We start from the raw sequence: 24118 nt of genomic DNA, 5'->3' as shown, positions 1-24118 counted from the left end.
TGCCCTCCACCTGTTTTGAGTTGTAGTTCTCTGCTTGAGTTTCCCCACCAACTTGGTGCCCGTATGCATTGCACTGACCAAGTTTTCCCAAACAATATTGAGTAATAACAGTGATGGCAGACATTAAAGGGAATTTTTCTTACATTTTACCATTAAGTATGATGTTCACAAAGTTTCTGGTATAACCACTTTATCAAGTTAAGGGATCCTCTTTCTTTCCCTAGATTATTTAATAAGAGGTTCCCCACCCCACCCCAATGCAAACACATAACTAAATAGGCTATTACATTTATCAAATGCTGTTCCCACAGTTTTTTGTTTTTTTTTTTTTAATGGAGATACTGGGGAATTGAAGCCAGGGCCTCGTGCATGCTAAGCATGTGCTCTACCATGGAGCTATACCCCTCTCCATTTCCACAATTTTTAAGAACATCATCATCTTGTCCTCTTTTTATCTGAATTTCCTTGTGTTTAACTGGCCTTACATTCTTGGGAAAAGTTCTATTCCATCACGCTATATCATTCTTCTTAAAAGATTTCTGGATCCATTTTATCAGCATTTTATTTAGTAATTTTATATGAAAAATCTCATGTGAGATTTGTCTGTAATTTTCTTTTTTCCTGATAATTATCCTTACACAATTTTGATGTTAAAGTTATGCCAGTCTTGTGGAATGACCTGGAAAGTATTGCATCTTCTTCTGCTCTGGAAAAGTTTAAGTGAAGTACAGATTAGTTCTTCCTGATACCTTAAGGTTTGAAAGAATTCACCTGTGAAATGACCTTGGCCCAGGATTTCCTGCTTCTCCCCTTTTCTGCTCACATTTTTCATCTTTCTCCTTTATTTTGTGAATAGTTTCCTCAACTTTTTCTTCCAGGTTACTAATTTAGTCTTCAACGTTGGCCCTTCCATCCTATCAATCCACCTTTCTATTTGCACTTTTAATTGTGGCATCTTGTTTTTATTTTCCAAGAACATCTTTTTTTTTCTTATCGCTCCTTCTTCATAGCAGCCATGACCCCTGTGGAGATCAGAAGTTACCTGAATCCCTGCTCTGCACATCTTAATGACCTTCATGCTAAGAGCCCTCTTTAGACAGCCTTCCTAATTCATTTAAAAAATATTTGCAGCAGCCGTGTCCTGGGGTCAGAGGACCCAGAGGCAGCTAATAGACTCAGGAAGGGAGCATGACCCAGCTCTTCCGTTGTCTATGTGACTGATAGCCTTCATGATTCCCCTCCCAGCCCACTTGCTCTCTGACTCAGAGCATCTTCTGTGCCCTGCTGGGAGCAGCCGGTCACACTCTGCCACGGTCTTGCCCTCCACCTGTTTTGAGTTGTGGTTCTCTGCTTGAGTTTCCCCACCAACTTGGTACCCATATGCATTTCATCTTCCATGAATTTCTCAACTCCTCTGATTTGGTGATGGTACCTTTTATTGTCTTCGAGGACTGCTTAGGCATTCATTTGGTTTTGAATTTACAGTCTGTGATTTTAATGGGATTTTGAGAGAGAAGTAAATAAAACGTATTCAGTGTACCATCCTAAACGGAACCCTGTGGTGTAGACTTCCAGTCAATGATTTCATCGTAAAAAATGTTTCCTTTGTTTCTGACCATTTTTACTGGGAATTTGCACACATGCAGAATTAGGCATAGATTCTGAATATCAAAGGAATGATAAATATAGTTATTGTCTGCAGAGTGGAACGTGGCAGCTCTCGGAAAATTCTTGATGGGTTTCAGGTACATAAATATGACCCGTTATGATGGGTAAGACTTTCCGAATTACGGTGCTTGAAATAAAGAGCTAAATATAATTTCGTTAAATAAAAAATGCCTGTCATTATAATACTATGATATAGTGGTACTTGGCAGTCATGTACCTAATAAATACTACACTTTTGAAATGTGATTGGAATCCAAATGGATACTGTTTGACTCTGTAGTGAAGGATGTGGCCGGACATGCTAGAACCAACTTTCTTTTTGTCCTTCCAGTGGAAAACTTAAGTTCTTTGTTTGAGTGAGCTCTGTCGGGAATTTTTAAGTAAAAACAAGGAGCTAAGAATTCCACTCCTTTTTGCCAATCTTTCCTTCAAGCAAAATTATCAGTTAATGAAGCACTGAATAATCATATGCTTCATACTGCTTTTTTTTTACCCTTTCATACTTGGATTACTTTAATAATTTTTAGCTAGTGCTACAAATGTATTTAATTAAAGTTATATGTCAAAATAAAATAATAGCATGGAAGGGAAAGGGTTATTCTGTTTCAAAAATACTATATTAACAAAGTACATATTAAAATTTGCATATTCAAGTTATTTTGAACATGTCAAAATATGTTCTTTCCTGTAATAGCTTTCTTTCCTTCCTTCTTTCTCTATTCCTCTCTCTCTTTCCCCTTTCTTCTTTCCTTCCTTCCTTCAGTCCCTTCCCATCCCTCCCTCCCTCCCTCTTTCTCTTTCTCTTTTTTAACAATAAAATTCATTGTCTTTGTTCAGGGCTCTGCTCTCCAGATTCTTCCCCGGTTTTTTTCAACTGTGGCTGAACTGAAAATATTTCACCGTATTTCTGTCTCTGGGTGGTGGTACACTGATCACAGAATGCTTTTCTATGAGTTTTCTTTCTTCCCTCAGGGATATGCTTGATTGTCCAGCTGTCAGCATGTGGAAACTGTGCTGATTAAACAGTAATGAATTTAAAATGGGCCACTGTTCCCAGTATCCTGTCTAGAGCAGCACCCTGTCTTCCCGGAGCACCTGACATTCCTGGAGTACCTGACATTCCTGGAGTCCTTTGCCTGGAGCACCTTGGCTATCATCCTGCCAAGCAGTATCTGTCATCCTCGGGGAGGAGGGGTTCTCTCTGGATTATGTAGCTAAGGCTTCACGTTCCTTGAAGCACTAGGACCGTTCTGAGGAGGATGAGGTCAGGAGCTTTACATCATCTCACTGGTTGATCTCGCCTCTCGGCAGCAGCATAACCAGCAAACGTCCCAGTATAGGTCTTAGCTAATCATTACAGCACATCCCTTCACAAGGCTTCTCCTGGAATGTAGGGTGTTGGAGGGTTTTCTCTTCCGAAGATCCTGTACACCCTCTGTTAGAGATGCTAAATAAGCAGCAACGATCCAAGCACTTATTTTAAGAAAATATTAAGTGAAGCCCCTGAAACTAAGACAGAGAAACGCCGGAAGGCTAGCTCGAGATCACGGCGCACCATTGCCAGGAATGGCAGCTTGTATGTCGCAGTCAGAAACGGAGGATCTTGTTTTATAATTAATTAACCACAGCAAAAGTGATGACTGTGGTTATAAATCAAAGAGTGGTTTCTGTGCCCATCTATTGGTTTTTTATGGCTGCATAACAGATCACCACAAACTTAGCAACATAAAACAGTAATAAATATTATTACAAATATCTTCTTGGGTCAGAGGTCGGCACGGCGTGGCTGGATGCTCTCCTTGGAGTCTCAGCAGGCTGACATCAAGGTGTGGATCACACTGGGTTCCTAGCTTCTTTAGGCTGTTGGCATAATTCATTTCCTTGTGGTTGTAGGACTGAGGTCCTCTCAGCTTCCAGAGGCTGCTGCATTCCTTCTGTCCCATCCCCTACATTTTCAAACCAGCAACAGTATGCTTGGTCCTTCTCAGGCTTGAATTTCCCTGCTTTACCCCTGTGGTCCCAATTAGGAAAAAGCTCTGTGTTTAAGGGGTTCACAGGACCACACTGAGCCCACACAGATAATCCAGGATAATCTCCCTTATTTAGTGTCAGCTGATAGGTAATCCTCGTTCCACCTACAAAGTCACTTTTAACACGTAACGTAACACAGTCACAGATGTGACACAAGGGGGGAAGTTACGGGGGCAAAGTGCTGCATATCCCAGCAGAGATCACATAGCAGGGGGATTTGGACGAGGTTTGCCTATTCAGCTTCAAATGTTTAGCCTCTAGGCATCATCGTTAGTGTGATCTGTTAATTATAAAGTTTCAAAAACATACTGCTATAAATGCTTCGAGTATGGATAATCTATAAACTGAGTGATCAAATCTTGCCTAAGTAAATCAGTTGAAATTTACATAATTATTTACATACGAGCACAGAAAACACACATATGTATTCTCTTTATACAGTTGGTGAGTCTTGCTTCCCTGAAGGGTACATACTTTTAATCTCATAACAGGAGGCGGGCATCTTAACGTGCAGGCAGGCATGAGGCAAGCGACAGTGTATTTCTAGGGGAGGTGACTAGATAGTTCCTGTGGTCTGAGAACGTTTCCTGTTCCTGCACCTGCTCACTACAGCTGCTGTGTTTTGAGCACTTACTGTGCGCTACCCACCCTGCGTTATTTTGCTTACTCCCCACAATAGGTCTGTGGCATCTGTGTTAAGATCCTTGTTTTGAGGAGAGAACACCACTAAAAGCATGGAATTTGCCCACATGCACTGGGATGTTGCCGAGCCAGGATTCAGACTCAGATCCATTTGACTTGAAGACTTTGCTCTTGCCCACTGTCTCTTTCTTTCTTCCAGACTTGGGGACAGTTACAGAGACGGTGGCTTATCTTTGAGAGATCTTCCACTGCTTTTGTTCTAAGGCTTCTCCCCCAGCCAACTGGCCTCCTTTTTACCTCCCTCCCAGTGAGCCTGCATCCTTCTGCTGGACTCCCGCCCCGTGCACCACGCAGACACTCTGTCTGCCCCTCCAAGGGTAGTGGTTATCCATGTCTCCAGCAAACATGGCAGGCCCTTATCTCAGGACGGCCAATATCTGTGAGGCGATGAGAAGAGTGCGGACAAAATAGCTCACATGCGGGCTCAGCAGTGACCATGGTGATAATAGCTGGTGATGCTTGAGCGCGCGTCGAGTGCCGGGCGCCAGGCCCTTGATGTGTATTTGCTGACTTCATCCTCATAACCACCTCCTGAGGCCGGTACCATTATTATCCTCGTTTCCCCACAGGGCATTCTGAGAGCAGAAGGTGTAAGTCACCGAGTGATCAAATGTGGGAGAGGGTTTTAAGGAGCCTCCTTGGCTCCTCTGGACCCTCCTCATCCCTTCCCCATTCCAGAAGAGTAGAACCCGCCATGGGGCTCCTTCAGCTTTGATCACAACATCCAGTCCAGAATTTACTTCATCTCCTCCTTTGTCTCACTGCAGATCCTTTCTCTCGGGGTCTGAGGGTGGTGCTGCTCAGATGGAGCCTTCTCTGTAGGACAGGCAGTGTCACTCCAGCCCTAGACTCAACCCCAGGAAGGAGCATAGAGCATCTCTGTAGAGAGGAGAGAGGATCCAGGGACACAAGAGTGGCCAGAGGGAGACATGCACCTGCCTGAAGCCATCTTCCTCCAGAGTCCAAATACATGGTGAAAGGAGACAAAACAATCACCCAGAACAAGGGTGATGGGGTTGGCGGAGCTGTTCCTTTGGAAGGGGCAGCAAATCGCTGAGAAAACAAGCAGACTGCAGTCAGAGTCCTTCCTGTGGCATCCTGAGCGGTCCCAGAGTGCTGGGGGTGGGAGGGGAGGCGGCCCCTGCCCGGGGCCCCGGGGGCGGGACGTTTACTTGCCTCTCCTGCTGGTGCACTTGGCTTAAAGCTTCTGTTTTAGTCACTCTGTATAAATCCACAGCCTATAATAAAGTTGTGCCTTGAATTTTAAAATAGACACATTCTAAAAACATTAGATTTAAATTGAATCAAGTTTTAAGGACAGCGCAGACACTGGGTATTTTAAAACAATCCTGCAGCGAATCCTTCTGTTGTAGGAACAACATGACTCAACTTCTGTGTTTCATAAATTTAGCTTCTACTGGGTTTTTCTTAAATTTAAGGTTAAACACCACCATCAGCTGCCTTTTATTAGATCTGTCACTGTGTCAGCAGTAGTGCCTGTTAAAATATTGTATCCTGGTCATAAAGTATAACTGAAATCACTGGAAAATATAATACCGAGTAGATGAACGGTGACTATCATAGTTTGAAAACCACAAGAATGTGGCCTTTATGTGTGAGTGTGTGCTCTGTTTTTGATCTTCCTACGTTAATAAGGATTGTTACTTTAGGAGATTTAATTTTTTTTTCTAAATTTCAAATGCTTTCTCCAAAATTGGGACTCAATAGCATTCCTTAAAAAAAAAAAATCACTTTTACTCTATAATTAAAGCCAAAGTTTTCTTTTAATTTTAAAAGCTTGTCCTTGAACTAAAATAACATGGAACATTTTAAAACATGGCTCCAAGCTGCTGTAGATACATTTTATTTAAACCACAGAGACTGCAGTTAGATTTCCCAGTGCCAGACAGACTACAAATTATAACTGTAGCAGAGTGACTTGAATTTCTGGATGTTGTAGTACCAGCAAGGCTGGTTGTTTTTTTGGAGCTGTTCCTTCTCCTGGGCTCTGCTCAAGAATGACTTAATCCCTATGTAAGATCAAATGTCACGCCCGTTGCCATGCACAGAAAAAAAAGCGAGCGAAGCTCCCTTTGCTCTTGTGCAGATTTGATGTGCGCCTCCAGAACGAGGCAGTAGGTAGGAAGAGTTACCAAACAGAAGCTGTAAAGTGAGGCTGGAACACAGTGAAACTCCCAGAGTTAGATGAACGATAAAAATATCCTTTAAAGCCGAATGCCATGATTTATCATGGCAAGAAAAGGAGATAATATCCATGATTGAATGGTAAAAATATTTTCACTAAGGTCATTTTTGTACTGACTATTCTGGTATTCGGTTAGCCAATCTAATGCCAGATGAGATCTAATAATAGTGTGTTGCTCTGTATGCTGTAGAAAAGTGCGTGAACATCTGTCATTTTGTTGGATCCTCATTGCAGCTCTAGGGGTTGAGAGTGAGGGTAATTATTCCCGCTTTCTCGCGGGGTGGGCGGGGGTGACCTGCCGCTTAGTGGCGGAGCCAGAAAGAGAAGTTGAGTCTCTCGGCTTCTCATAGACTTCTTTCCATTTGACTTTACGGTGTTTTCCATCCTGGTTAAGTGCACTCAGAAGTTTTTTTTTTAAAATCACTTACGGAGTAGGCCTCTCCAAAACAGTGATTCCTAACTTATTTGGAGCCGTTCCTCCTTTTGTGCATGGTCCACTTTGAAAATTGGACAGAAAGCTTTGGCTCCTTCTCCAGAGAAACACACATGCCCTGGCCCCACCCCGCACTTCTGTGTAGCCCAGACAGCAGCAGGTGTGACCCCGATCCTTTAGATCTAAATAGGATTCTCTTGGACACTATTTGCGAGGTGGAAGATCAGACCCTTCTGAAGATTTCTGAGACTGCCTGAGGGTTTTGTCTTCAAAGCACGTTGGGAACGTGTATCTTCCAAAGTGTGTTCAGTTTATAGGCCGCATTGCCATCCCACACAGTCATCCCTGTTCTGATTATCATTGGTTCAGGCAGGCAACATACATCCTTCCTCAGATGTCAGATCCCCCAACTCTCAGAAATTGTATGCGTATGCTGGAAAATTTGGAGGGGATGAAGGAGAGCCTTACATCACTGCAGTTTGCATGGCGCATACAGAGCACTGCTCTTCCTTGTTCTTAAGGGTTCCTCAGCCCATCTCGCAGGAGACTCTTCCCTGCTTGCTCTGTCCCACGTGGTCCCCAGCTGTACAGCATCACCCTCGCTCTGTGCATCCCCCTTCCATCCCTTCCTGCTTACCAGCTAATTCCCCAGTTGCTCCAGAATCTCCACATTCCTTCCATGCAGGGGAGTGTAATCTGGCTCTCTCCAGCTTCAGCTCCCAAACTGTCCCGGGCCTGTGTCGTGTGCTCAACCCCCCACCCCCATCCCAAGATACTAAGCCAACCTAAAGCAAATCTAACTTTCACCTTCCTTATAAGACATTTGTGATAATAAATGCCAGTTTGTTTTCTTCATTACACCTGTTAATAATTTTACGGGGTTTCAGAGATTCCCAAAAACCCCTCTAGGTTTGGAACCCCATTTGGAGATAGCTCTGAGGTTTCTGGTCTTCTTGGGGCTGTGTGGGTTTAGGACTCTCTTGAGGTTTCTCTCTAGGGGCAGAGTTGGTGATTAGGCACCAAGCACACCCGTGACCTTTGCAGGGTCATGTCTAGGTCAGGATGGTGGATGTGGAGGTCACCTCTGGGCTCTGGAGCCTGTGCTGGTGGACTTGCTCATTCCTTTCTGCTGGCCAGGCTAGAAACTGAGAGTGGTATCGAAGCTTCTGAGAAAAAAGAAAACAAATCGATTAATCCAGCAAAACGACTTTGGCTCGTGCTTATGTTCTTTATAGAGAAAATGGGGCATGTATTATTAGGAGAAGTGAAAAACATGGTGTAGGAACAGAAATGACATCAAATGGTATAAAAAAGTGGATAGTGGTTTTAGGAAAGGAGCCTTTTAGTGAATTTCTTTCATTTGATTTAAATATGAAACCATGTTATTCCAAGAGATGCATCCTTTTCCCCAGTGCTGGAGCTCCCTCCTTGGTGATGGTCTGTGATTTTAGGGCACTGCTGCTCGAGGTCCCGCTCTACTTCCAGGGCAGTTCTAGCCTGTATAGTGTCGTTCTTATACCTGTGATTGGGCACTTCCCGAAAATGTTCATCCTGCTTGAAAGCACGGATATGATTGGGCTAGAATTCATCACATTTCTGAATCACATTCAGTCCCATGATGTGACTTGGAAATATCACTGGTGAACACAGATGTTAAGAAACTGACAGAGGTATCGAGTTAGGGATAGACCAGAAATGTCATTGCACCCACTGCAATTCTGAGATCGTGCTGAAGAGGTAGGAATCCTAAAACTGAAAACTGAGCCCTGTCCATGCTTCCCTCCACACTGGGATGCCTTGTGCCATCCCTCGTGCCTTGGCTCACTCTCTGATCAGTTGTAGGAAGGCCAGGAGGGTGCAGGGTCAGAATATTACATCCAAGGAGTTACTGTCTTGTCTAACCAGCTTACCACAATCCAACTGGTCTCTGTAAGTCCTTCCTGCCTTCAAAAAAGACTTAATCAGGGTCAAAAGGCACTTGGCCTCTTTATTTTAACCACTGACCATTTAAATTTGGGTACTTGAGACAATTTATACATAAATTTCTTTCCTAGGAAGGGAGGACTGTCTATTTGACGATGTATCCAATGAATCTATTTTGGTGAAGAGTTAGAGAATCTGATTTTAAGAGAGAATAATCCAGAACAGAGAAAGTGTAGATACGATTACATGCCAGGTATAAGAAATAATAATGTCAGACACAGAACAATAAAAGAAGCAATGAGTAATAGGAAAGAAAATCTAGAGAGGAAAGAGCCAAAAAACTTCATAGGGATATAGGGGAAAGGACATTTGAATCAGGTTGATTGGACTGAAAAGGAGAGACCCAGAGGAAGAAGAGAAAATCAGAATGTCACAGGGAAGTGACTGACTTCTGGATAAGGCTCTGTGTGCTAAGGGTGAGGGAACCCTGAAATACCCGGAGTTGTGGTGAGTTAGGCCTGAGTGGGCTCTGGAAGGAATTTGTGGCTTCCACACTGAGCAGTGCTGGTGAGTCTTTAATCTAGTGTTCTTTGTTTGTTGAGTCCTGTGGGACGTCTCATCCAGTCTTCTCCCAGGGGCCCATGAACAAGATAAGAAGGTACATTAAAGAAAAGCAGAAAGCGTATTGAAGTGTGTTGCAGCAACACCGAGGGGTATTTCCTTCTCCTGCTAATTCAGAGACTAAAGATAAACCGGTTCAAGGGGAGGCTGGTCATTGTGACCAATTAGTAGCGAGTCCAGAATAAGAGGTTCCTTTAAGCCAGAGATGAAGGGCAGGAAGCAAAATACATGGTCACAAATCAAGCCCTAACTTACCATCTCCGACTTTTTCATTGTAGGACAATTCTAGGCACCCCTGCTTTCCCAGGAGTGCTGCAGAAAACTGTGAGCATTTCTGTACTTTTGAAGACTCCTCAGAATTCACTTGGTCACTGTGAGATTTAAGGGGTGGTGCCGGTGTCCCTCTGCCTAGAGTCACTTAGGACAGTGCTGTCTGACACGGTGGCCACACGAGGCTGTGGACGCTTAAACCGTGACTAGCCCAAAGTGAACCGTGGCTAAATGTCTGGGGAGAGAACACATGGGAAACACCTCACTGATCACTTTTATATCGAGTCCATGTTGAAATGACAGTATTTGGATGTATCGAGTTAAAGAAAATAGTTTATTCAAGTAATGTTCTCTTCTCCTTTTTACTTTTTGAAGCATGTCTAGTAGAAAATTTTAAACTGCTTATGTGGTCTGCCTGGGTGTCCCACATCGTAATTCTGTTGGACAGCAGCGCCTTCGTGGTGGTAGCAGGAGGCAGGAGGGTGAAAGGGCGCCTCATTGCAGCCCGAGGATGTGGCGTTGGCCTTAAGGAGACCCCGCTGTCTTCAGGGACATTCATGCATTTGGTCTGGAGCCACATGCCTGTGTCATTCACCTTTGTTCTGTCACAGTTACCAGGCTTCCCAGAAATCAGCATGAAATAAAAGAACTCATTTGCTGCCCTCATTAGAGCGTGAGTTCCCTGCAGTACAGATCCCATCTCATTCATCCCCAGCTCCCGGCATATCTGGTGTATAGTTGATTTTGTGTGTGTGTTAAAGGGATCCGGAAACGGCATACCTGAATGGGGCGTAAGGAAAATACAGGTTCTCTGCTCAGGTATTGATCCAAGGCCTTGTGATGGTCAGCGAACTAAATCAGGGGGAAAAGTGTGTGAAGTTGGAAGCAGAGATCTTCCTGCAACAGGTATTAAATATGTCACAGTAGACACCAGTGTCCCTCTTAACACCCGCATGTCTTCCGGTTGGTTGCTATACATGCCGTACCAGCTGTTAAATTCATTAATATTCTCTCGTTGGAAGTATTTCTTAAGTTGCAAAAAAACATTTTCTTTATCTCAGTGAAAAGTGGTAATAGTTTCCCTCTTCAGGGACAGAATGTAGGAAAACATTATTTAGAAAATTTATAAAGGCTGGCATCATCCACTCTCCCATTTTTTTTAAGGATACAATGTTGCCCTTGGTTTAACTTGCTCGTTTCTGATAGAAGAATACAGAGGCCAGTTTAATTTAATGTTACATGTCTGACATAAGTCACTGTGCTTTCAAACAATTTTTTAAAAAATAGAATATAAGCTTTCATTTAGAAAACGTGGTTTAAAAACATATATATGAATTTCCCTTGAAAATACTAGTGGATTAACTAGAAGAATATTTAGGGCAGGGCAGGAAGAAAGTTCTATTTTCTTTTCTTTCTTTTTTTTTTTTGGAAATTCAAAATTCATTAAGTTAGTTTTGCAGATATAGCCCATATTTAATGCCAGCGGTTACCAAATGCTGTGGCAAGTGATTGTCAGAGAGGGCAGGGAGATGGTGGCGTGGAAGCGGGGAGGATGAGCCTCGAGATGGCTGAATTTTTGTTTCTTTTACGTCTCTTCATGCTGGCTGGGTCCCTGCATCTTCACGTTGCCTCCTGACCCTCAGGGCCTCAGCCTTCCGCATCCTTGTCCTGCCTTCTTTAAGAAACACCTCTCCTCCCTTCTTCTTCCTTGGTGACCTCACCCAGGGCCAGCTGCACACTCGGTCCAGCAGCACAGCCTGCTTCAAGTTAATGCTTCCATTTTCGCTTCTTTTAAAATCAAAAGAAAAACGAGCATAATACTGACGAATGTATAATAGGGATTTTTTGCAGGGGGCTGGGGGAAGAAAGAGTCCGTAAAGGCAGAAGTCCCTTAAGTCCCTAGAGTCCACAAAGTCATCGTGCAGCCCTGAGCCCACCCCTTATCTCACCGGGGCCTTGCTTCCTGATGGGACTGCTGTTATGTGATCGGACAGTTTAGCATCCTGATAACATGACGTGTTCTCATGTGATAAATTCCTCTCTCTCCATCAGTTAGTCAGTCTGTTAACAAATATAATTATTGAGAATCCTTTCTACTATATATTGGAGGGAAAACAGTGAACATGACAGATAGCATATTGTGGAAGACAAGCATTGAACAAAGAAGTGTGCCAAAAGCTACAAAGAAATACAGGATACTGTATAATATATAATATATAACATATCATATTTAGCTTTTAACATGTTCTTACACAGAATCTTTATATGTTTAAGATCAAACATGAATGTAACTTCTTACTTTCTCCCATTTTTATATAAAAGGTAAACTATTCAACTCAACAACAACAACAAAAAAACAAACAGCTCGATTAAAAAATGGAAAAAAGATTGATTAGACATTTTGCCAGAGAAGATATACTAATGGTCAATAAGCACATGAAAAGATATTCAACATTACTAATCATTAAGGGAATGCAAATCAAAACCACAGTGAGTTACCACGCCACACCGATTAAGATGGCTTTTGTCAAAAAACAGAAATTAACAAGTGTTGGTGAGGATGTGGAAAAACTGGAACACTTATGCACTGCTGGTGGGAATGTAAAATAATGCAGCTGCTATTGCATTTGACATTAAGCACTTTGGTGGCTCCTCAAAAAATTAAAAAGAATTACCATATGATCCAGCAAATCCACTTCTGGGTGGATACCCCCAAAGAACTGAGAACAGGGGCTCAGACGGAGATTTGTACACCCACGTTCACAGCAGCAGCATTCGCAACAGCCAGAAGGTGGAAGCAGCCCAAGTGTCTGTTGACAGATGAATAGACAAACAAAATGTGGTGTATACACATAGTGGAATATCAATCAGCCTTCAAACGGGAGGAAATTCTGACACATACTCCAAAAGGGATGAACCTTGAAGATACTATTCTAAGTGAAGAAAACCAGTTGCAAAATTCCATTTTTTCCTGTGTGTGTATTTTCAGATTCTTTTTCCTATTGACTCTTGTTGATAATGTTTTTTGTTTGCTTTTGTTTTGTTTTGCTTTGTTTTAATGGAGGTACTGGGGATTGAACCCAGGACCTCGTGCCTGCTAATAAGCATGTGCTCTACTGCTGAGCTATACTCTCCCCCCTATTTTTTATTTTTTCAATTGAAGTGTAGTTGATTTACAGTGTTTCAGGTGTACAGCAAAGTGATTCAGTTATACATACATATCTATATACTCTTCCAGATTCTTTTCCATTAGAGATTATTATAAGATACTAATATAGTTCCCTGTGCTCTGCAGTAGGTCCTGGTTGTCTATTTTATACATAGTAGAATCTGCTAATCCCAAACTCCTAATTTATCCCTCCCTCCCTTTTGCCTTTGGTAACCGTAAATTTGTTTTCTACGTCTGGGAGTCTATTTGTTTTATAAATAAGTTCATTTGTATCATGTTCTTAGATTCCTCATATAAGTGATATCATATGATATTTGTTTTTCTCTAATTTGCTTCACTTAGTATGATGATCTCTAGGTCCACCCAGGTTGCTGCCTATAATGATCTTTTACTAATCTGAAAAGCACTTTTGGAGTAGGGAAGTAAGCCTGTGAGATTTGTGAGTAACAAATATTTTGTCCCAGTGACTTATATATGCTTTGATTAATGTTTTGGTTTCTCCCTATATATGTAGCCTTTGAAAAAATATAATTACATTTATCCATCTTCCTTTGTATGGCTGCTTGAACTTTTAGTGATAGAAGTTCCTCACTTTAAAACCTTTAAAGGGAGTGTCCCAAGTTTTCTTCTAGTATCTCTGTGGGTCTCAAGTCACATCTTAAATCTTTAATGTAGTTGGAATACATCTTAGTTCGAGATATGACATACTATTCTGTGAAGAAAATGCCCAGTTTTATTATTTCCATAGAGCTACCCAGTTATTCTAATACCATTTATTGATCAGTCTGTCTTTCTTCTCCTTCCCTGGTTGGAAAAACTACATTTTAAATTGAGTCTATCTTATCTTTCTAGTCTCCTCTATTGATTGACTTATTTTTGTTTTTACTCATGCTGCGATCCCAGACTGTTTTAATTATTGATGCTTTAGGATATGTTTAAATTCTCCACTTACTCTCCCTCGTTCTTCTTCTTTTTCCATGGTTTTTCTAGCTGTTGTTGCTTGTTGCTTTTTCTATATTAACTTAGAATCAACTTGTCTCCCCAGAAAAAAAATTGTTAGTTTTATTGGGATTGTGCTACATTTATGAATTAATTATAGGAAATTGATATTTTTTAGGATGCAGAATCATCTTATCCAAAAACTTGGTATGTCTGTTCATGTCTTTTGTGGCCTTTAGTCGTGTTTAAAATGTTCCAAATAGGTCTTGAACATTTTTTGTTAAATTTAGTCCTAGGCATGTTACCTTTTTGTTGTTTTGCCATTCTAATTAGGGTTCTTTATTCCATCACTTTTTTTTAACTTTTTTTTTTTTTTTTTGGTAGGGGAAAGCCATTCATTTCTGTATGTTAATACTGTACTCTGCTACCACCATGAATTTTCTTACCGTTTTTGGTAGTTTTTCAGATGACTTTCTTGTGTTTTGCAGTAATACAATTTATTATTTTCCAGCAGTAATAGTTGTACCTCCTTTCTGAAGCTTTTGCCATGGATTTTTTTTTCTCTGTCTTATTGCATTGGATTGTACCTCCAGTGCTGTGTTACATAATGGCAACAGTAGCACACATTCTTTTCTTGTTTCTGACTGACCTTCGGGGCAACATTCCAGTGCCTTCCGTTTACTTGTGGTGCTGGCTTTTAGGCATCAGTCAGTACCTTCACATTATAGTTTTAGACTTTAAAGATCTGGGTTCAGATTTTCTTCTCTATCACTAACTAAGAAACATCAGGTAAGTCATCTAATGCCTCTGATTTATTTTGTTATATATAAAATGAGGGAAAGACCCAAAAAATCCCAACCTCACAAAGCTGTTGATACTAACTGAAAGCACTTAATGAGCTGTGTGTATAATTGTCCCTTGTTTTCCCTCTTTTATTCTGTACAGAATGCTTCCCTCCAGAGCTGTTTTAAGAGTTGTAAAACTGGATTTTCCTTTGTGGCTCTGAGCTGTTTTGTCATTCCATTCACAACACAGTTCCTACATATAGTCCAAGGTTGGAAAGAAAAAGGGCTTTCCGAATGATGAGCAAATTCCTTTGTTGACATTTAACCAAAATGTATTCCAAACCTGAAGCTTTTTGGAAGGCTAAGAAAATGTTGGTCACCTTCTTGTAAAAAAGTGAAATAAAAAATGTTTATGTTCCTCAGCACTTCCTGACTGAGCTGGAAGTGAGTGCACTGAGCTGGTGTTATTTTGTGGTGTTTCAGTTCTGGGAAAAATGAAACCAGAAAATATAGGAAATTTTTCAAGAGTTTTGGTTGTGAAAGCTTTCCTTTTTTTTTTTTTTCCCTCCCCTACTTTGGTTAACATGGAGAGGGCCATGTAAATTTGATTCAACTGCGAATCTTCTGCGGACTAATTCCAGCCGGTGATCCGTAACGAAACTTTGCTTCTGTGTGAAATGCTGTGTTTTAGAGAATGAATTGCGTGTCTGGAGATACCAATGGCTGATATTCCTGTCTCAGTCATAACACTGCCTCCTGTTGCCTTGGCTAACCCTGCAGTAACTGGTGTGTGGAGGACTTTTGTATTCCTTTTTTAAAAAGTGAGCTTTCGTAGTTAGTTTCTGTGTAGAGTTATGTCTTGGTCCAATCTGATAAGATTTTCAAGTTTACTTTTCCTTCATAAGAAACCACCCACAAATAGCTCTGTCCGTTAAAGGGTTTTCCTTCCTTGAAGTTTGACGTATCAGCTGCCCCTTCCCTCCATACTTGGAAAGTGACATGAGGGGTCCTTTGTGTGCACCTCGTGTTTTCTGACACCACCTACCTCCCTGTCTTAGACAGCCCTCCCAGGGCCTGGGTATCAAGCTGGGAAAGTGGTTTTTTCAAGCAGCAGCAGCAGCAGCCTTCCTCTCTTGGCTTGCTGTTACCTCTGTGGCTTTGGAGATGCCTCTGGCTCTGTCCTGTGGCTGGGGTTCAGAAGACAGTTCCGTCCTCCCTCATTTTCCTGGATTCAGTTCTCTGACTCCACGTCGAGTCTGAGGAATCTGCCCTTTATGGAATGATTGTGGATGCAGTTTTGCAGTAAAAGCGAATGAGGCTTTAATGCATTCACTCGCAAAGATGAGTCTGAAGACACTGTCATCTCCGGCACGTGTTCTGGGTTTTGTCAGCTGACCTTTAATGGCATACATGTTTGAAAACATATTCCTTCTTTTGCTTAGATACGTATAATCATCTGTTGTGAATCTCAAAGCCAAAGCATCATGAGAGAAAACAATGAGGGAATGTGCCACAAGGCACATCAATGGATTCAGCCCTTTCGAGGGAAAAGCTTTCGGGAACCCTAGCTTATTACACATTTGAGTGGCAGCTACTCCCCCAGTAGCAGTATCCTCGTTTACATTGCTTCACTTTACAGAGTGCTTATCAAAGCAAATGCAGTCCGCTAAAATAAAAGCCAACATAGAGAGCATTAAATAAATCACTCAGAAACGAACCCTGTTACAGTCACAGCCTGAACGGCCAGAGGGAGCTGTAACAGCAGAGCATCTGTGGCCCCCTTAACCCACGTCACCAACTCCAAATAAAGGGCTCCCTCCTTGAGTTAATTCAAAAATAAGACAGGAGTTAGGGAGGAATGTACATTCATTTCAGTGGGGGAAATCACTTCATAATTGTGTAAAGTAAAATGAACCACCTAGAAAATGATGGCATGTGTCCAGTTTATCATTTTTCTCATTAGATAAATGCCAGAAGACAGAGACCATCTCCCCCTTGTTCACTACTGTCCTGCCAGCTGTTAGCAAAATGCAGTAAAGATCAGTTGATTGATTGGTTCATTGATTGATCTCTGGGAAATGTGAGCGCTTCCACCTTTGAAGCAATCTTAGTTTGGAGAGGAAGGTATTTGTATCTTTCATTACGTAAATATAACAGCATGCAAAGTAAATAAGACGGGGCCAGAATCCATTTGTAGGTAATCAGGAACAGGCTCTATACCATGGAAACTGGTTTACATTACTCCAAAAGCAAACTTATGCATTTAGTGTAAGAAATACTGGTAAAACACTGAGCTTTTGCCTTCTACCGATAGTGTAAACATGACTCCAAGATGTAGTTTCTGGAAATAATTTAGTTAACTCGTATTTTTATATGCATGTTCTGTTCTGGAGACTTGTTGCAAAAAAAAAAAAACCAAAAAACAAAACTGATGGAAAGTTATTTTCTTTAAGTGACAGTTTGTTTACAGAAATTCCTTGAAATCTTGATGGTTATTAAAAAGGCTGAAATAAATGTTGCCTTGAAACTGCCTATGACAGAACAACCCCTCACCTCCCAAAGCAGCACCATACTTTGTCAGTAAATCACCTAAAATCTGAAAAGGTCGTGGGGACTGCTCCCTTCGCAAAATGAAATATTTATGTTCCAATTCCCAAAACATAACTGTGGATCGTTTTCGTGTTTTAGGTTGAGGGTACATAGTAAATCATTCCAAAATGATGAAGGCCAAATGTCACTCCCTCCAAAAGTTTGTGTAATTTCTATCTATCTGTGGGCATATGACTACTCAGGATAATCAGAGGCAGACTTTGTCAAGTTAAGTCTAAGTAAACACAGCTGAAAATAAGCAAGTTGGACTTTAAGGCTTTTTTGAGCTATGCCAACAGCGTATGACCTTGGAGAATGCTGCCTCCCCCTTCCCCAACCCCCCAACAATCTGCTTTCAGTGGAAGAAAAGAATTCTTTTTGTTTCAAATTAACAAGTGATGATTAGAAGCTTGTTACGTTCTAATTTTCAGATGCAAGACAAATGAGCGTCGTGCACGTCCCCAACAGAAAGCCGCCTGCAGGAGGGAGTTATCCCCCCTTAAGGAGCTGAATTTAAACCATGAAAGTGGAAGCCAATTAAATGGAGTTTCTTTCCAAAAGAAAACCTTTTTGTTGTTGTTTATTCGTGTTTTGTCTTTTGCCTTTGTGCCATTTCATCAGATTAAAATTGTGGTTCCAAACGCCAGGAGAAAGTGAACTTTACTGATGAAGAAGCAGCTGTCCTCAACAGGAAAGAGACTTTGCGCTGACATTAGCTTTCGGTTTTCAATATAAATTCTCATTAACTGCTTTATGCTTTCCACAAGTCCTTTCTTCTTTTTTTTTTTTTTAAATACATGTTCCTTTTCAGTTACCTAATACCTTCATCTTCTAGCCTTGTATGGAATCCAGTATTAAAATTTTTAAGGGCACTTTGTGGTTAAAGTTCCTATTAAATATTTCATGTCAAAAGGTGGACTCTAAGTGAGAACTTTGGTAAAAGATGGATTAGTAGAGATTTGCCTCGAAAATTCTAGCTTTTCAGGGTTCTCTGTTGGGCAAGTAGCCAGCTGTACCCTCCGCTCTTTTCCTTCACTTAGAGAAACCATTTCTTTCCTTCTCACCCTTTGGTGTACGTTTCCTTCTGAGAGTAGATGCATTATGGATAAAGGGTGTGTGACTAACAAGGATTTTAAACAATTCATCTTTCAAGACTGGTATTTTACACTTTTTTTTTCAATCACATGTTGAATAATATTAGCCAGCATATGGCAAAATATTTAGATCTATGTGCTGAAATAGTCTGTAGTTAGATTTACATAAGACCCATCCTTATTTATTTGTATACCTCTTTTTCCTATATGCTGATCAATTTCCATGTTAACATGAATGTTTCGAGGAGAAAATATCACAGTATTTCTAAATATGTTGCACAGATGCCTCTTTTTTGTTCAGGGCGGCATCCTCCACCCCTGAGCACACCAGCATCCACATCTGAAGGTCCTCAAAGCGTGTCAGACTCTCAGCTTGTCAAACTCTAACTGATGATGGCCTGCCCCCTCCCAAGGGAAGCCTGCTCCTCCTCCTTCTCCCCCGACTCTGAGAATCACCACCCACCCAGGCATCCAAGGCAGAAATCTGAGACCATTGCAGACCCCTACCTCCCGTCCCCAAGCCCATGTAGGCTTTCCAGAGTCTGCCCTGTAGCATCTCTCAGATGCCCCCTGCTTCTTCCTCAGTCCCAGGGCATCTCACTTCTATCCTGAGTGCCTGCCCTGATGCCACCTGGCTCTTCCAACCTTGTCTTTCCTCTAAGGCCAGATCAGCCTTTCTAAAAATCAGAGGGGATCATATCACTGTTAAACACCCTCCAGCCATTCCCCAGGTCTCTCAGGAGAGAGTTCCCCTTCCTTCTCTTGGCACCCAAAACCAGAAAGCCTTCAGTGCCTGGCCTCTGCTAACCTCTCCTGGTTCATTTCCCACCTGCCCCTCCGCACACCGCATGTGTTTCAGCTGCACCAAAGGGAGTTCCAGAAGGAGCCACGGGATGGCGGGACCCTGTGCTTTCATCCAGCTGTTCCTTCGCTTAGACCCTCTTCCCCATCGTTACCTCAGTGAGTCCTGCTCATCCTCACCTCCAGCCCAGCTTCCCCATCTCTCCCATGTCTTGGCACTCAGATGATGATGACACTGGCTGGGTGCCCTTGCCAGGCCTCCTCTCTGCTGCCCCAAAGTGTATCATCCCATTTGGAGCCCCTTTCAGGACCATCACCCCCCTGCCCTGCCATCACCCCCACCCCTTTGCAAGCACACTGAGCTCTTGTCATTTACTCAGTAGACTGTGACTTGCTTAAGGAAGAGATCCATTTGTAATTTATATTTCTAGGGACTATCATGGTGCCTCCCATGAAGGGCACATTCAATAAATATTTGCTGAACTGTGAACCTGTGAATTGGCAAATGACCACACGGTGGAGAAGAGCAAACTCTGTTGCACTCAAAATGAGGAGATTGAGCTTCGAGTCCCAACCCTGTTGTTTGCTAACAGTTTGGCCTCGGACCTGTCAGCTTTTCCGATTATCGGTTGTAAAATAGGGAAAATGATAAAAAGCGTGCACAAAAAGGAAACGAGATTAATTGTACATGTATGACTTGCAAAACACTCGGTAAATACTGTTGTCATCCCGATGAACTCTGTTAAGTTGACCTGACCCTTAATTATGCACCCAAAAGGCAGTTAAAATGCTGTCTACAAAGTCCAATTTTCCATTTGACATTCACACACACACATGCAAACACAGATTGGTTTTTACTTGGATAAGTTCAACGTCACTGCAGTGTGGTTATACGTTCTCCATCAGAGCACCAGGCGTCCAAGATGGCAAAACAAACAAACAAACAAAAAAACATCCAAAGGAAATCAAGTATGTCTCCCCTTCTACTATGCAGTGGGAAGAACTTTTTAGTAACTGTCTGTCTCTTTGTAAGGTATCAGGAGTATTGAAATAATCTCTCTGTTCTTGCTCCAATCTAAGAATTTAAGGTACCAAGTACCGCTGTTAAGGATAAAGCAGTGGTACAATTAAAGTCTTTTGGGTCTTAATATATGTCTTAAGCTGTTATTTTATTCTTTGTGAAAAGGATAGATGCGTCATTCAGATCTTCATAGAAAATCCTTAGTGAAAATTAGAGACGTATCTTTTAGGAACTGGGAATTTCCGAAGCTGTTCTCCCAGATTCAAACGCCGTATTCTGTCTTGAGCAAAGACCTTCACATTTAAAACTTTCTCTGAGCAATTAAGAGTAAACACTCTCGCATGCCTATACGATTGCGTGGGTAACGTGCAGACTGCCAGGGCGATAACAGTCCCATGCGCCAACCCCGAAAATGAACAGCAAAGGACCGGTTGCTGACATAATCCTGGAATTTGCCTTGGTATGCTCATTTCCACTCCATCGAAGATTCCGTCCTAATGGTTTGCATATTACGGCTACCAAGCAACTTAAGTGACCTCCAAGCCATGGCAAAACTGAAGCCTGCGTGACAGGCAGGCCTGCTCTTGGGGGAATTTTCCACACTAGAGCGTTGTAGACATAACAAGCCCGCCTGTGACCCAGCGGAGACAGTTCACACACAAAAACCATTCTGAATTGCTGTGTTACTTGTTATCTGCTCCGTTTCAGGGTGACTCTTGAACATTCATCCAAGTTTGCTGCTGCTCCGAAAAGAGGATTTGCAATTGTGGAGCAACTGTAGCCGCTCTTTCTTGAGGATTCCTGGCTGCCTGGTGTTTTGCAGTGATTAGTGCTAGTTTCCACAACAATCTTTATTGTTCTGTATTTTTGTGTCTATTTTATAGATGAGAAAAACAAAACGAGACAGAGACATTAAGCAACTTGCCCCAAACCACATGCTAATAAGCAGCAGAGCTGGGACGCTGACTGACCCCAGAGATCTCTGTTTCCAAGTCTGCTCTATCTCCAGGGTACCTCACTGTTGGAGGAATAAAGTGTGATTGAGTAAATTCCACCCTTCACAGTTTGCCCTGATTAGCAGGGAACAGGTGTGCTCAATTTCTCAACTCAAGATAAACCCCAAAAAGGCACGAATCCCATTAAAAGCAGCTGCAGGAATTTGAGGAACTAATTGGTTATTCTCTTTTCTGTCGTGAAGATGACTAAAGTTAGCATGGAATTTCCATTTGAATAATTCTTCAATTAGTCTTAAAGTGGGACTCCCATTTCTAAAGCAACCTTTTGACAGATGCTTTCAACACTTGCCCCACACGACTCCCATTACCTACTCTTTTCTCCAGTATAAAAATAATCGTCTCTTTTTTCTCCCATTCCTGGGCCCACTTTCTGCTTTTCCTAGCCCTGCCAGTTATTTTTATTATTATGATGATCACTCGTGTGAATAATTTATTAAGTGCATTTTCACCTTAGGGCTGTTTATCATTACACATCTTCATTTCTTCGAGCTTCTGTAAGTCAGCACAAATACAGGTTCCTTACACCTTTCACTTTGAAAGAAAGGATTTTTGTGCATCTTCTTGTTAAAAGAAGAATCTATGTATTACATTGTCTAAGAAACCATCTATCGTACAAAATGACTTTTTTTTAATTAATCTCGTGATTTTATTTTTTTTCTAACTAGATGATTCAATTTTTAAAACTGAAGTATAGTTGATTTATAATATTATATTAGTTTCAGGTGTACAGCATAGTGATTCAGTATTTTTACAGATTATACTCCATTAAAAGGTATTATAAGATAAGGGCTGTAATTCCCCGTGATGTACAATATATCCTTGTTGCTTATCTATTTTATACGTAGTAGTTTGTACCTCTTAATCCCATACCCCCATCTTGCTGTCCCCCACTCCCCACTCTGGTTACCCCTAGTTTGTTTTCTATATCTGAGTCGGTTTCTGTGTTGCTATACACATTCATTTGTTTTGCTTTTTAGATTCCACATATAAATGATATAGTTTGTCTTTCTCTGTGAGATGATTTTTATAAACCTCCTAAAGTAGGCTGAAAATCAGCTGGATAATGTACCCCGTTACTTAAGAGTTTGAAAAATCAGAGAAATACATGTTCTAGAAAGCCCTCCTGAGCAACTCCACCTTCCCAACTCCCAGTCCCGTCTTAAACGCCGCCCTGAGCGAGGCCAAGTGGGCAGCGGCTCGCTCCCTCGTGAGTGTTCGCAGCGCCTTGTGCTCGGCTCCCACTGCGGGTGGCCTGGGAGCGGTGGCTTCTCCCGTGATCAGGCGATGCTTCAGTGCCCTGGCTTTGGACCTACATGCGAACCGTATGCGTAACAGAGTGGCTCGCTCATGCTGGGCTTTAACTGGTATGTGTCGGACAGGATAGACCTCTGAAATAATAGAGGATGCAGTGAGCAACCCTCTGGCATGTTTGTAGTTCTGGGGACCTTCACAGCTCTTGAGCTTTTGTGAGACACGGCTCTGCCCTCAAATCCAAGGCTGACCCCTCTTGCTTTCCTCTCTGGAGTGTGGAGAAGTGACCAAAACTACCACCAGGGAGGGGAGAAGGCCACACACCAGCAAAAGCTTGGGAATCTTGCAAGGAATTATGATTTTCCTGGCTGTTATTACCCCCCCAAAAGCAACTTTTTGTGCTTCCATGATGAAAATACGTAAATTCTTTACTCCTGCCTCTGAGAGCCAGGCTCCTTTGAGATACAAAGCAGTAAACTCCGGTCTTCACAGTGGTCACTCATCACCTACTTCTGGTTGCCCAGAGAGAATTTAGTTTTTAAATCACTTTTGAATATGTTTAGGATAGTCCATCACCAAACCAGAAATGTGATTAAGAGGATCTGATTGGTCCTGGAAATGTAATTTTCGTTCCTTTTTGGGGGGGGGGCAGTTTTCTGCTTTTCCCTATCTTTTGTTTATTTTAAAATTAGTTTGCCCGATTGATTGTTAAAGCATATCTCCGTCTAAAGTCATCAAAAAGTATTGGAAAGGATAAAAAATATAAGGAATAACAGAGGATCACTTTTAGTCCAAAAATAGTATCAGGTTCATTGTCTGTTTCTCTTAATCAGTCATTCTTAATGACTAAGACAAGTTTGTTTCTCCTATTTCTGAGGTGTCTCATGTACTTACAACAGCCTGTGACAGTTGTAGGACAATGCGTTTGGCAGCTGCTTGGCATTTAAATATATTTAAATCACACGAACAGACCATTCTTCTGTATTAAATGTCCATGAAATGGCTTTGCAAGAACTTTTCTGCATGTTATAACTTGTTCTTCTTTCCGAGAGTCATCAAACTCTGGTATTTTTTCTTTTCATCTAAGATCCTAAGGGCGTTTGCCTTATAACTTCTCTGCTCCGCTTTTAAACACTATGCTTTCAGTACCGTGTGAGGCCCACAGAAATGCCCCACCGGGAGGCTGCATTTCCTGAGGCTGTCATGTGTAGCCTCCACGTCTGATTTGCGTCAGTGCTGGCGGTGGTGATCCCAGCACAGGAGGAGCCCACGTTTTCTGCAGAAAGAAGGAACTTAGCTCATCCTCCAGCAGACGCTCAGACGAGGGATGTCCCCAGTCCTCGGCCTGTCCCTGGACCTCTCGGTGGCTCCCAGGTGACCACCGTCGGCACTCTGACCTTCTTCAGCCCTTTGATCCCAGGGGCTCTTCCACTTCTGCTGCTGTTCAAAAGCAGAGCCATCAGCAGGCCCAGACAAGACCCTCTCCATCCTCCTGCATGGCTAGATTCAGTGTCCTGACCACTGGGAGCTGTTTTAGTGGTTTGGGTCTGGGGGTGACCACCTTGCTTGCGTGGCGGTTCTCTTCCCTTGATCCCTGGT

The 24118-nt window shown here is 42.1% G+C and overlaps 1 protein-coding gene across 11 annotated transcripts in view; it reads left to right on the top strand.

Moving 5' to 3' along the window:
• MKX (mohawk homeobox) overlaps positions 1–24118 on the top strand; it is a 61477-nt gene that overhangs the window by 24597 nt on the left and 12762 nt on the right. The window contains exon 6 of one of the 11 annotated variants that reach the window (XM_032473540.1): positions 17768–17888. The exons of the other annotated variants lie outside the window; for them this stretch is intronic. Within the exon in view, the coding sequence (XP_032329431.1) occupies positions 17768–17847 (80 nt within the window). The 3' untranslated portion in view covers positions 17848–17888. Of the gene's footprint in view, positions 1–17767; positions 17889–24118 lie in introns of those variants that run through there. 11 annotated transcript variants of the gene reach the window in all.

The sequence above is a fragment of the Camelus ferus genome, chromosome 35, assembly GCF_009834535.1.
Source record: "Camelus ferus isolate YT-003-E chromosome 35, BCGSAC_Cfer_1.0, whole genome shotgun sequence".
In the NCBI taxonomy this organism is placed as follows: domain Eukaryota; kingdom Metazoa; phylum Chordata; class Mammalia; order Artiodactyla; family Camelidae; genus Camelus; species Camelus ferus.
The sequence above is the reverse complement of the archived record's forward strand: the minus strand, read 5'-3'. Positions and strand labels throughout refer to the sequence as shown.